This window comes from Phycodurus eques, chromosome 3 (genome assembly GCF_024500275.1).
Source record: "Phycodurus eques isolate BA_2022a chromosome 3, UOR_Pequ_1.1, whole genome shotgun sequence".
In the NCBI taxonomy this organism is placed as follows: domain Eukaryota; kingdom Metazoa; phylum Chordata; class Actinopteri; order Syngnathiformes; family Syngnathidae; genus Phycodurus; species Phycodurus eques.
Window position 1 is genome coordinate 21,694,488 of NC_084527.1, and position 14,606 is coordinate 21,709,093.

The following is a 14,606-nucleotide window of genomic DNA, read 5'->3' on the forward strand; positions in this document are numbered from 1 at the left end:
CGTTGTAGTTTCTCACGCTCCTCAGTGACACAACTGAGTGTTTGTGTCGCTTTGTGGTTCTGTGGTTCTCCTCTAAATGCCATCACACTCACACACTCTTTGGCATCCTTCACGTGCACGAACAAACAGATGTGTGAGGAAGACTTTGTATTTGGGGCATGTTGGGACATGATGGTGGCATTCTTTTGGCATCTTATTGGTATGGTGGTTGCATGTCGTGGTATTCTGGTGGCATGTTCGTGACATGATGGTGACGTTATGGCGGTGTTTTAATGAAGTGATGGTGACATGGTGATGGCATCTTTGTGGTATGCTGGTGGCTTTCTGGTGGTATGTTAATGAAATGATGGTGGCGTGTTAGTGAAGTGATGGTGGCATGTTAGTGGTGTGCTGGTGGCATCTTAGTGACATGATGGTGGCGATGTCTGTGTTCTCGTGGCACATAAGTGAAATTCTGGTGGCATTCTGGTGGCATTCTAACAGCATATTCATGGTGTGTTGTAGGCATGTCAGTGACATGACGGTGGCGTTTAGTTGAATGTTATTTTTATTCTGATGAAATGTAAATGCCGTGCTGGTGACATGTTAATGGTGTGCCACTGGCATCGTTGTGACATGGTGGTGGTATTTCGGGTGGCATCTTTGTAGTATGCTGACATGGTGGTGGCATTCTAGTGGCATGTCAGTGACATTCTGGTAGCATGTTAGTGACATGATGTGGCTTTCTGGTGGCATAGTATGACATGTTGGTGCCATTCTGCTGGCACATGGGCCTGGCTTTGGGGTATAAGGACACTCAGGAGCACACGGATGCACGACAAGGCTCAATGAGGCATGCGGAGCAACAGCAGCAGCTGTGGAAACAGCGGTTGCAGACAGAAGAGCACGAAGGGAGCAGCGAGGAATAACAGCAGGAAAAGGAGAAGGAAATGGTGGTGAGGGGTAAATGACTAGACGAGTAACAGGAGAAGAAGCCATGGTGGGAGGAAGACGACATGGTGGGCAGACATGGTGGTCCTCAGACCGCCGCCATCAATCTGAAGAGATGAAATTCACCTGGAACTAAAACAACTTTCACACTCTCTGCTCACGCTAATGCATTTTTTTGATCTTCTCCATGGTTCTTGTAGTGAAAGAACATCTTGTTTTGAGGTTCAGCTCGGGGGAACAAACGTGAGCCCTGTTTGCACACGTGGCTACGTCAGAGCCGCCATGCACATTTATGATAGAATGTAGCATTGAGGTTCTTTCATATGGCCTACTCCTAGTTCCATCAAGTTTCTACCAGAGGATTTATAGCAGGTTCTACCATACGTTCATTTCAAGGTTTCACCAGACATGGTATTAAAGTTTTGTTTATAGATTTTCGCGTTGGGTCTACCATAGGTTTTATGAGAGGTTCCACCAATAGAGTTTCATCCATAAGTTCTCCTGTTGGCTCCATCAGAAGCTTTACCAAATGTTCTATTACAAGTCCCACCAGACATTTTACTAGAGGTTCTTTACTACAGGTTCCATCATAGCTTCCTGTAGAGGTTAACCAGAGCTTCTGTCAGACAGTATGTAAGAGGTTCTTCCATACGTTATCCTGTAGGGTCCACTGGAAGTCCTACCACAGGTTTTGTAGCAGGTTCCTGGGTTCTATTAGAGTTTATTTCCTTGGTTCTACCAGCTGTTCACCAGAGGTTTGTTGGTTAGAGATTTTTTTATGGGTTCTCCCATCAAGTACAGCAGATTTTCTCCCATATAATCTATAAGAGGTTCCACCGGAGATTTTATTAAAGGTTTCTTTCAAAGGTTCTCCCATAGGATCCATCAGAAGTTCAAATGGAGGTTCCATTAGCAGTTCCACCAGAGGTTTTTTATCAAGCTCTACTATGATTTCAATTTGAGATTCACCAGAGGTTTGATTAAAGGTTCTTTCTTTGGTTCTATCCAATATTTTATTGAAGGTTTATTTAGAGGTTCTACCAAACATTGGATGAGAGTGCTTATTAGAGTCAGTCCTATAGTAGAACCTCTGTAGGATCCCTTAGAAGTTCTGCCAGATGTTTTATTAGAGGTTCTTTCATAGGTTCTTCCTAAGAAAAAGAAAATGCAGATACTGTAAATGCCTGTAGATGCAGTAATTTTGCCAGTTTTCTGCATGACAAGAAACTCCTGCTGGGGGAATGTGCACGGTGTAAAATGTCGCCCCCTAGTACACTATGACTGCCACGCGCAAATGCCGTATCGGGCCTTCAAGAGCCAGGCGGCGTCCGCTCACGTTCTTGTTGTTCTTGGCCGTTGGCCCGTTTCAGCTCTGTCTGGGCCGCGGGCGCACAGGAGCATTGTGGGAAGTCTGGGACTCGCCGAGGGAGGAAGCAGCGAGGTGTGAAGTGCCGGTTCAAGGCCAGCTGCAGACTTCAGGTCCCGTTTAGAAGTTCTAGCCACCACCTTAACTCCCACCCCCACCCCAAACCCTCCAATACAGCCTGCTGACTCAGGAGGAAGAGGAGGAGGAAGAGGGATGCAGGGAGCACACACCTTACCTCCCTCTTCTCTCCCTCCCTTCCACGCTTTCTTGCTCCCTCACTCGCGTCTCCTCACTCGGCGGCAGCCACGCACAACACAACACCGCTGACGCGCACACACATGCACACACACACACGGACACTAAGCGGCATCCTCAACACAAAGTCAGACGCCCTTGGACTGCAGCGGGGGAGGTGAGTGTGTGTCAATATGTGAAACATGTTGTGTGTGCGCGCGTTTGTGTTTGTGTGGGTTTGTCGGTGTTCATGTTTCTTTTTTTTTTTTTATTAGAGGTTCTTTCAAAGATACTACTCATAAATTCCATCAGAGGTTCTACCATAGGTTGTATTAAGTTCTATTGGAATTCCCACCAGACCTTTTATTAGAGGTTCTTTCATTAGCTATCCTCTGGGTTCTTCAGAAATTGTAGAAGAGGTTTTTTGGCAGGTTGGACTATAAATTTGTTTAGAGCAGTGATTCCCAACCTTAATTGAATCAAGACACATAGTTTACATTTGAAAAATGTCACGGCACACCACCAAACAGAAATGTCACAAAAAGTGGATTCACAAGTCTATTATGCCGCCGTCTATTAGCCATATTATGCCATATCTTTCTGCCACATAATAGAAGAGTATTTATTTGTTTTCTCTGTCACTACACATGCACCAAAGGTTTTATGGCAGGTTCTACCACTCGTTATTCAGAGGTTCCACCAGAGGTCCTATTAGAGATTATTTCATAAATTCTCCCGTAGGGTCCATCAGAAGCTCTACCAGGTTTTTTCTTTATAAATACAGTGGGGATGGAAAGTTTTCAGACCCCCCTTAATTTTTTTTACTCTTTGTTATATTGCAGCCATTTGTTAAAATCATTTAGGTATTTTTCTCCTCATTAATGTACACATTGCACCCCATATTGACAGTTAAAAAAAAAAACGGATTTGTTTAAATTTTAGCTGATTTATTAAAAAACAAAAACTGAGCTATCAACAGCCATAAGTATTCAGACCCTTTGCTGTGACACTCATATTTAACTCAGGTGCTGTCCATTTCTTCTGATCATCCTTAAGATGGTTCTACACATTCATCGGAGTCCAGCTGTGTTTAATTATACTGTTTGGACTTGATTAGGAAAGCCACACACCTGTCTATACAAGACCTTACAGCTCACAGTGCATGTCAGAGCAAATGAGAATCACGAGGTCAAAGGAAATGCCTGAAGAGCTCAGAGACAGAATTGTGGCAAGGCACAGATCTGGCCAAGGTTACAAAAACATTTCTGCTGCACTTAAGGTTCCCAAGAGCACAGTGGCCTCCATAATCGTGAAATCGAAGATGTTTGGGACGATCAGAACCCTTCCTAGAGCTGGCCATCCGGCCAAACTGAGCAATTGGGGGAGAAGAGCCTTGGTGAGAGAGGTAAGGAAGAACCCAAAGATCACTGTGGCTGAGCTCCAGAGATGCAGTCGGGAGATGGGAGAAAGTTCTAGAAAGTCAACCATCACTGCACCCCTCCACCAGTCAGGGCTTTATGGCAAAGTAGCTCGACGGAAGCCTCTCCTCAGTGCAAGACACATGAAAGCCCGCATGGAGTTTGCTAAAAAAACACCTGAAGGACTCCAAGATGGTGAGAAATAACATTATCTGGTCTGACGAGACCAAGATAGAAATTGTCTAAGTGGCATGTATGGAGAAAACCAGGCACTGCTCATCAACTGTCCAATACAGTCCCAACAGTGAAGCATAGTGGTGGCAGCATCATGCTGTGGGTGTGTTTTTCAGCTGCAGGGACAGGGAGACTGGTTGCAATCGAAGAAAAGATGCATGCGGCCAAGTATAGGGATATCCTGGACGGAAACCTTCTCCAGAGTGCTCAGAACCTCAGACTGGGCCGAAGTTTCACCTTCAAAAAAGACAATGACCATAAGCACGCAGCCAGAATACTGAAGGAGTGGCTTCAGAACAACTCCGTGACTGTTCTTGAATGGCCCAGACACAGCCCTGACAAAAACCAAATTGAGCATATCTGGAAAGACCTGAAAATGGCTCCCCACCAACGTTCACCATCCGACCTGACAGAACTGGAGAGGATCTGCAAGGAATGACAGATGATCCCCAAATCCAGGTGTGAAAAAGACTCAAAAAGAATCATGGCTGTATTAGCTCAAAAGGATGCTTCTACTAAATATTGAGCAAAGGGTCTGAATACTTATGGCTGTGTGATATTTCAGTTTTTCTTTTTTAATAAATCTGTAAAAACTTCAACAATTCAGTTTTTTTCCTGTCAATATCAGGTGCTGTGTGTACATTAATGTGGAAAAAAAATAACTTAAATGATTTTAGCAAATGGCTGCAAAATAAAAAAGAGTGAAACATTTAAGGGAGTCTGAGTACTTTCCGTACCCACTGTATATATATAGTTTTTTTTTAACTGTCCAGAGCTTTTATGAGGGCTTCTTTCATAGGTTGTCATAGAAGGTTGACCAGATATTTTATTTAGATTTATTTAATATATAGCACTAGATCAGAAATTATCCAAGAGCAGATATAGAAGGTTCCACCAGCAGTTATTTTCTAGCTTCCACTAAAAGTGATGTAGACTTTAGTTCAAGTTCTTCTAGAGGTTTTACTAGAGGGTTTATTACAATTTCTTTCATAGGTTGTTCCGAGAGATCCGTTAGAAGCAGCGTTTTATAGGAGGTTCTTTGATTGGTTCTCTAGTAGGGTCCATCAGAAGTTGTACCATAGGTTTTGGAGCAGGTTAAACCCTACTTCCTTTTGAGGTTCTCCCAAAGAGGTTTTATTAGAGGCTCTTTCTTAGGCTGTCCCATAGGATCCATCAGAAATTCTACCATAGGTTCTTTGAGAGGTTTTACCAGATGTTCTTTCATCGCCACTACTCTGGGTTCCATCCAAAGGTCTACAATCATTTCTGTTGGAGTATATTCACACCTGCCTCATTTGGTCCCATCTAAACAAACCAGAATTACTTTCCCCCTTGGTCCGGACAGGTATGAATAAACACAAGCAAATCCTGGTGCGCACCAAACAACCGCTCTGAAACCTACTTTGTGAGGTGGTCTCGGTCAGCCTCCAAACGGATTCTATGCAGTTCCTCTGTGTTGTGTTTCTGGTGTAAATATAAATCAGCCTCGATCTGACCCAACAAGTCAATATCCCATATCTTATAACAATATTGAATGTTGTAAGTCATACCTGATCTGCCGTCTTCAACATGAAAGACAACCTTCCGACAGCGTACCTTGCCATTGACCAATTGCGTGGATTGCATCTTGCAATGGCATGTCGCTTCCCTTGCTCACCGTTGTTAACATACTTGGTCACCGTTGTCAACATACTTGGTCACCGTTGTCAACATTTATTCACACACACAAACCAATGTTAACTGAAGCTTTAAAGCATGATTTGACAGAGCTCCGTGTTTATGTACAAACATTAGCGCCAGCAATAGCTGGCTACATAACGTTATGTTACCTGCTTACGAGCTGTATTAAAAATAAGTGAACATACCTCAAGCTCTCCTTGAATGGACATCTGAAAACGTCTTCTCCTGAGCTCCCGGTGACAACACCACACGGTAACGGTTGCATACGGTCGCGGTGCCTGGTGACACGTTTTGTGGTCCCACCTCTCTGTCAGTGTTTGATTTGACAAGATAAAACCCACTGATCATAAAAGAGGGGATACAGCGATATCGTAATATACAGTATGGCATGTAGTTTGCCACTGTCTGACAGCGATACAGCAAGATTTTATGGCAAGTAGTCTGACATATGAGGTGGATTTTTTCGCCTGTGGTTCTGAGTTGATGGTCCCCCGGGAGAACAATGCGCAGGAATGAATGGAGACTTCGAGACACTTGGCTTTTGGGCTAATTCGATTTATTGAACAAGCCTTAGTGTCCTAGTAGCTGCTTACAAAGCCAGGACAACGAAAAAGCCCCCGAAACTCCTGGATAGCCAGTTTATCCGTCCCTTTATCCGAGGTTACGTCGCGGGGGCAGTAGCCTTAGCAGGGACACCCAGACTTCCCTCTCCCCAGCCACTTCATCCAGCTCTTCCGGGGGGATCCCGAGGTGTTCCCAGGCCAGCCGAAAGACATAGTCTCTCCAGCGTGTCCTGGGTCGATGCCAGTTTATAAAGGTTTAATTATCTGGGCGTGGAATTAGCCCCACCCCTGGGTTTACACGGAAGGTGGTCGCTCCGCATGACCATATTTGGAGTGTTCTGCTGGCCACAAGGTGACACTCTGAGTCCGTGAAATACCCACACCCGCCTGCTAGCGTCTAACAGACTGGCCGGGTGCCCAAATGGTACCCTTATCTTGTAAGATGCAAATCAGTCCTCTTTGAAGACTCGAACCTCTGCTGTAAACCAAAGACAGGTTATGGTCTGAGAAGAGAAGGAAAACCCTAATAAACATACAAATGCCTGAAGGAATTCCTTTGATGTAGAAATACAAAGAAAAGATGGTTGGCTTGAATACTGATCTCAAAACACTTGGTCGTCTCAAAGGAATTCTGACTTGGGTACTATTTACAATACTACGCATACACCAGGCTACTAACGCTGTCCGTGCATGTTGTGGCGGAGGCCGATATATGCTCCTTCGGTTTGCAGCACGCATTTGCCGACGGTGTTTTGTGTCGCAAAACCTTCATTGAATGAGCTGCTCTTTGTTATGTTAGTGAGGCTGCCTGTATATATTAACTAGAGGCTTAACACATAACAAATGCTACATTTGAGTTGTTGTTTTTTTGCTGCTTTAGTAACAGTGCAAATTTGCAGAAAATAAATGTACCATGCATTTCCGGGTCTGTACTTTGTCCTGCCCTCGTCATTTCTGTCAAATGGGCGCAAGGATCGTCACATGTGTGACTTTGTTTACAAATTATAGTTCACTTTCAAATGTACAAAGTGGATGTTCTTTTATAGGGTGTACTCTTGGGGTTCATCAGAAGTTCTACTAGAGGCTTTATGGCAGGTTCCAGTTCCCTAGCCGGCCAGAGAAGGCCGCTGTCAGCTAGCCACTCTTCTGTGTTTTTGCGGTCGTGAGACATTGTACAAGCGCAAACAGAAGCAAAGTACATTAGATCACTTCCACTTTCGCTTTTTTGTTAGTCGACGAGCTAAATATCAACTAGCTACGTGCTGGTGTTTGTTGTTAGCTCTTCAAAAAATGCATGTATGCATCCTCTTTATCGTTTTTGGCTTGTGTCGCTACAGTGTTAACACTGATAACCCTCAGTCTCGCCTCTTGGTCTGAGTTGATGTTTGACTGCCAGTTACAATGGTGGACGTCCAGTTAGTGTGTTAACTATATGCTAACAGAGCATACAGAAGCAAGAAGTGCTACATTTCAATCACTATGTTTCCGCGACACAGAAAACATTTGCTCCTATTGCCATCAATCTAACGTTAGTTTGTGTGGCCGCCATGCTAACATGAACATCTTGTGATGCTCCATGCTATCTACATTAGCTTGTGTTACTGCTTCACATACAACATTATCTCATCCTGCAGTCATGATAACTTTGCCTGCTTTTGTTGCTGCACCGCCAAAATGTTAAGTCATGTTTCCACCACGCTAACAACATTAGCCTATGTTGCTGCTGTGCTAACAACAATAGCGTGTGTTGCCATCACACTAATGTTAGCTCGCATTGCTGTGACTTTTTTTCTGACACTGTTGGACCCCGGTTCCGGTTAGCTTCTTAGCTGGCATAACATGCTAACGTGCATGTAGATGCAGCTGAGGATGAGTGTGTGTGTGTGTTTGTGTATGTGTGTGCGCGTGCGTGTGCGTGTGTGTGCTGAAACTGCCAGTGTTACAATAACAAGACAGTGAAGGGCCCCTGCGGGCCGTCAAGATTGTTTACTTTAGTCTGTGTATGTGAGTGTGTGCGTGTGTGAGAGATGATGTATCTGCGTGTGTGTGTGTGTGTGTGTGTGTGTGTCAGAGGATTGTGCGTATGTGTGTGCGTATGTCTGACAGACTGTGTGTGTTGAGAGTGTGTGTGTGTGTGTGTCTGTGTGTGTGCGCATATAAGTGTGTGTATAGATAGATGTAGAAAGGAGTAAAGCCGTCATCCTAACAATAACGTGAGCTCGAGTTGACGTCAGGCTCACAATAACATTAGCTGATATTGACGTAACACAAACAATAACATTAGCACGTGTTGACATCACATAAGGACGTATTGCCGCCACGCTATCGACATTATTTCGCGTTGTTGTCATGCTAACTATGCAAGACCTGAGGTTTAGCTCATGTTGCCACCATGCTAACAACAATATTTGTTATGCGAACTGATTTAAAATACTCTTGTAAGTAAAAAATAATTAATTCACTTATCTGACATTAGAATTAATGAATCCACTTATTGGACGTGTACAAACCCCAATTCCAATGAAGTTTGAATGTTGTGTAAAACCTAAATAAAAATAGAATACAATGATTTGCAAATCCTTTTCAATCTATATTCAACTAAATACAATACAAAGGCAAAACAATTAATGGTCAACCTGATGAATATTATTTTTTTTATTTGTTATTTTTTGCAAATATTCTCTCATTTTGAATTTGATGCTTGCAGCACGTTACAAAAAAACTGGGACTGGGGAAACAAGTTTGGGCGTGGTCTGGTCATACTTATAGCGTGGCCACTTGTCCAGTCCAAGACACAGAAAAATTCATGACGCCATGTCCTTTAATCTGGCAGAGTCAAGAAAAGACGTGTAGTCTGAGCTCGACGTGACACAGTTCGTTGCTACATCTTCAAATGCAAGTTAAAACTGTAAATGTAAAGTGAAAGCCACATAGCAGCAACACCCAGAAATGGTGCCAGCTTCTCTGGGCCTGACCTCATCTCAGATAGACTGAGTCAAAGTGGAAAACCGCTGTGGTCTGACAAGCCACATTTCGAATTGTTTTTGGAACTCATGGACGTTGTGTCCTAGGGCCAAAGAAGAAAAGGACCATCTGGATTGTTATTAGCACAAAGTTAAAAAAACAGCATCTGTGATGGTATGGGGGGGGGTGTTAGTGTCCATGGCATGGGTAACTTGCACATCTGTTAAGGCATCATTAATTCTGAAAGGTACATTCAGGTTTTGGAGCATCAAATGCTGCCATCCAAGCAACGTCTTTTTCAGAGACATCCCTGCTTATTTCAGCTTGACAATGCCAGGCCACATTCTGCATGTGTTACAACAGCGTGGCTCCGTTGTAAAAGTGTGCGGGTACTAGACTGGTCTGCCAGCAATCCAGACCTGTCTCCCATTGAAAATGTGCGGCGCATTATGAAGCGCAGAATCCGACAAATGAGACCCTGGACTGTTGAGCAACTGAAGTTAAACATTAAGCAAGACTGCGAAACAATTCTACTTACAAAGCTTCAACAGTTAGTGTCCCTAGTTCCCAAACGCTTATTGAGTGTTGGTAAAAGGAAACGTGATCTAACACAGTGGTAAACATTCCCCTGTCCTAGCTTTTTTGGAACATGTTGCAGGTATCAAATTCAAAATGAGGGAATATTTGCATAAGAGAAAACCTGTTTATCAGTTTGAACATTAAATATCTGGTCTTTGAACTTCATTCAATTGATTATAGGTTGAAAAGGATTTGTAAATCATTGTGTTCTGTTTTTATTTATGTTTCATACAATGTCCCAACTTCAATGGAATTTGGGTTTGTATTAAAATTATTTAATAATGTATTGGAAGTATGAAGAATGAATCAATTTATTCAACATATAAAAGTAAAATAATCCACTCATTTGATGTATAAAAACGAATTAATCTACTGCTGGTTAGCTTGTCAATCATTCATCAATTGATTAGAATTCAAGGGCGACTGATCAACCCCATGTGTTCGTTTGCTTTTCATAGGTATGTTACCAAATCCAGAAAAACGGCCCCCTTTCTCTTGTCATTTTTCTGTGCCGAATTTAGGGCACGTGGATTTAGCAGATGTCCAAAATCGCATTTTCTCATTGTTTCCCACAAGGTAATCCTTGTTCTTTTCAGATTACGTTGTTATTACCAATTTGTACTTGAATTTTTTTAATTCAGGTGAGATTTTTTTGTGGTTCTGACAAAGATGAAAATGTTCCTCGCTTTCGGCGTGGAAAATAACACGTTCATAGGATTCAACCACGATGGAAAACTATATGATTCAGTATTATTATTCTTGTTTTCTGTGAAGTTTGAAGTTAATTCTGACAATGTGCCTGTATGCTCTCAGTTTGACCGGAAAATGAGATGGCTCGAGCGGATGCTGCCATTGAAAACTTCACTTCACATTTCAACTAATAATACTTTTACATTTTTCTATAAAGAGTCAAGGTTTTGGTCACACATTTCCTAAAGGTTTACATTGATTTCTGGGCAAGAAAATTTGCTGCATAAAAAGCCAAGTGACAAGCTAGGACTCATTTTATTCGTGTATCACTCCTCTATCCAATTATATTATCCTATCTATTTTGATATACAGGTATTTTGAAAATGTTAGTTTCATACTTACTTTACATACCTACTGCATTCACCCCACGTCAACTTCATCTTTATCGTGTTGTCAACGTACTAACAATGTTACGTCGTGTTGGTTTCATGCTAATAACAACTTTAGCTTGTGTTGCCCTCTTACTGACATTATCTCATGTTCCCACCATTTTAACGGTAGCTCTCATTGCCGTCATGCTAACAACAACAATAGCTTGTGTTGCCCTCATATTGACAACTTTAGCTCATGTTGCTACCAAGCTAATAACAACAACAGCTCACGTTACTGCGATGCTAACAATACCATTAGCTCACAATCCCGTCATGTTAACAACTCAAACTGGTATTTCCAGCATGCTAACTCATCTTTCCGCCATGCTAATAACGTTGATTCTCAGTGGCAGGATGGTAACAAAAATGTTAGCTCTTTTTGCTGTCATGCTCACGTTTTTGCGACTCTAACATAAGCTGGCAATGCCGTGATGTTAATGACATTAGCTGGTGCTGCCTTCACGCTAACAATGATGTGATGTATTTTGTCCAACAGAATGCGTGTGCGCTCCTGGGTGTTTGGTGAGACGGGCGTGGTCCTGCTGGCCGTCCTCACGCTGATGATGTCTGTGGGACGCCTCGCCACCACAGCCACTGCACCTTTGCAGGTCAAATAACCCCCACCCAGCTCCCTCTGTCTCCTTTTCTGTCTCCTTAGCCTTTCCTCTGGTTCCCTTTATTGTGTCCTTCATGCCTAATGTGTTTCCTTTTGTGTCTCCTTTGTTGTGTCCTTTTGTGTTTCCCTTCTGTGTTCTCTTGAGTCTCCTTTGTGTTTGCAGGTAAACAAACACGTAAACCAATTGGATGACACCCCCCACACTTCCCTCCCAGGGTGTCCCCTCCTGACCCCCTCACATTCCAGCAGCATGCTTGGGTTTGATTGCTGCTGCTGCACACAGGGAATGTTTGGAAAGTGCAGAGTCAGCGCTTTTCGGGATGTTCACAACAACACTCTCTTGCTGACTTCTGATTAGCTGACACGCTCACTCACGAAGCAGGGTCTTCTTTTGGCCCTGATGAAATACCCCAGGAACTAAATGTAGATGTTCACGTCATCCAAACACGTAATGGTCCTCCAAAAGTTCCTAGTTTCACTAAGTTCCAGGAACTTGTAGTTCTTGGTACAAGTAGTTTGTGGAACTATAAAGGGTTCAATCAGATACAGTATGTTTAAAGCCTCAAAGGTTGTTGCACCTCTCGAAACAGATAGTGACCTCATACTACCCCAAACGCCACAGCTTCATTTGCACTTTTACATCAACTTTTTGCTGGATAACTCCATTTGTGTGTGTGTGTGTGTGTGCGCGTGTGTGCGTGCAGGAGGAAAGCAGCGTAGCCTCCAACAGCCTGGAAGAGAGCCAGGTGACGGCGTTCTGGTGGGGCGAGTGGGCTAAGTGGACGGCATGCACGCGCACTTGCGGCGGCGGCGTCAAGTCACAGGAGAGACACTGCCTCAAACAGCGGTCACTAAAAAAACTGTTTCCGACGCGCCCTGAAGGCAACACCTGAGGTTTCTGCTTGTTGTTGTTCACATGTGTCTTTTGTGTCCAAAGAAAGAAAGTTGCTGCATTCAAGGACAACATGACGTGCTCAGGAACCTCCAAGAGATACCACCTGTGCAACGCACAAGTCAGTCACACACACACACACACACACACACACACACACACACACACATGCACACACACACACACACACACACACACACACACACACTGGCAAACACAGATACATCCATGCACACACAAACAGACACATACAGACACGCACAAATTGTGAATGTTAAACACACGCACAGACACATGCAACACATACACAAACACACACACACACACACACACACAGTGTGAAGCTAAATCACAAAGACAGACACACAGACTGTCAAGTTTGTTGTTTGCGCCACGCAGGACTGTCCGGCCAGTGGCCAAAGCTTCCGGGAGGAGCAGTGCTGGTCCTTCAACTCGCAGCTCTACGGTGGCCACAGCTACCAGTGGAAACCTCTCTATCCGGGTACCACACATTCAGCCTGAATCATGGGTTAGGGCAGGGGTGGCCAACCAGTCAGAGGCTAAGAGCCCACATTTTTACTGTGTTTATGCAAAGAGCCACATCATACACATGAGCACACACGGGGTACGATCGAAGATTTCCTTCCAGAAATTCTTTGTTAACGGGGGCAGCCAGGGGCCCAGGCCCGTTGTGCCAGTTTTCCACTTTGTTCGATGCCCCTAGGCACATGTAAACTGCTCTCGCTTTCTCTTACACAAAGAGACCTCTGCTCTGCCAGATTTACTGTTAATGTCACACATTAGAATAGTACTGACAACAAATGACTCCCATAGAACTAAGACCACAAAACAGTCATTTTCAACAATGAACACTGTGTGCACTGTCTCCCAAACAAACTCTCGATTCAATGTTCAGTTTAATGTCTACAAACAAAATTATTATAATTTACAATAGCATTAGTTCTCTTTCCATGCATGTTGCTTAATGGGACTTCTAGCATTCCTTGCCCTCAACAATCCTCAAATCTGGTTTATAGTCAGTTGTTCCCACTCGAAGCAATTCCTTCACGTGCCTATTCCAATTGAGTGTATACATGGGCAAACATGTGGCGTAAACGTCACAACATTTATAAAGATGGAAGTCCGATGTCTATTTAGGACAGTAGCTGGGATTGTTTTTACACTTTCATTAAAACAACCACTTGATAAAAACAAGTTACAAGTAGTTCAAAACAAGAACTCTTCCAAATACATGCTCTGGTCGCAAGCTGTCATATTTACGTACATAAATGATGATGTCACCGCACATTTACATCAAGACAGAGCATGCGCAGACAGAGCGCAGCCTGACACATTCGGATTCACGGTTAGCATGATGAAAATTTACTTTTGATCGGTTTGCAAAAAGGAATATTCCATCGCTGTGAAACCAAATTAAATTCCATTCAAATTTATTCCTATTTATTCCAATTGAGGTGTTTATTTGGAGGGTTTTCATAATAGGAAAATGTGCAGTCCGTTCCGAGTGTTTCCGGGTTGCCTGGCAACTGGCAGGAGAGGGCAGCATGAATGTAAGAGAAACCGGTCAGCGAGCCGCATGCGGCTCCTGAGCCGCGAGTTGGCCAGGCCTGGATTAGCGGTTAAAACCTGTGTTAGAATTTCCAATTAGGGTTTCAAGCCTGGGTTACACATTTCAATTAGGGTTTCCAACATGGGTTAGGGGAGGGGTGTCTCTTTTTTGTCTCGGGCCGCATTGTAGTTATGATTTCCCTCAGAGGGCGGTTAGAACAGTGAAACCATATAAATCACCAAATCATGTTATTGCCATGACACAACAAATTGAGGGATAACTAGTTTTGAAATCAGAAGACAAGGATAATAGTTTGTTCAAGTATTGTTTAAGTTACTGTAGAAGAAAGGTTTGGTCACAGAAAAATGAAGTATCTCAACATTATTGTTTATTATTATTATGACAATTTGGAATTTAGGTACAGGTTTTAGCAAAAATC

At 43.3% G+C, this 14,606-nt stretch overlaps 1 protein-coding gene across 1 annotated transcript in view; it reads left to right on the forward strand.

Moving 5' to 3' along the window:
- Window positions 1-2,509: 2,509 nt before the first annotated feature.
- The window catches only part of adamtsl2 (ADAMTS-like 2), a 40,620-nt gene continuing 28,523 nt past the window's right edge, over window positions 2,510-14,606 (forward strand). The window contains 6 exon segments of the mRNA XM_061672452.1: window positions 2,510-2,618; window positions 2,621-2,708; window positions 11,586-11,697; window positions 12,410-12,552; window positions 12,643-12,718; window positions 12,997-13,099. Of these exon segments, the coding sequence (XP_061528436.1) occupies window positions 2,510-2,618; window positions 2,621-2,708; window positions 11,586-11,697; window positions 12,410-12,552; window positions 12,643-12,718; window positions 12,997-13,099 (631 nt within the window).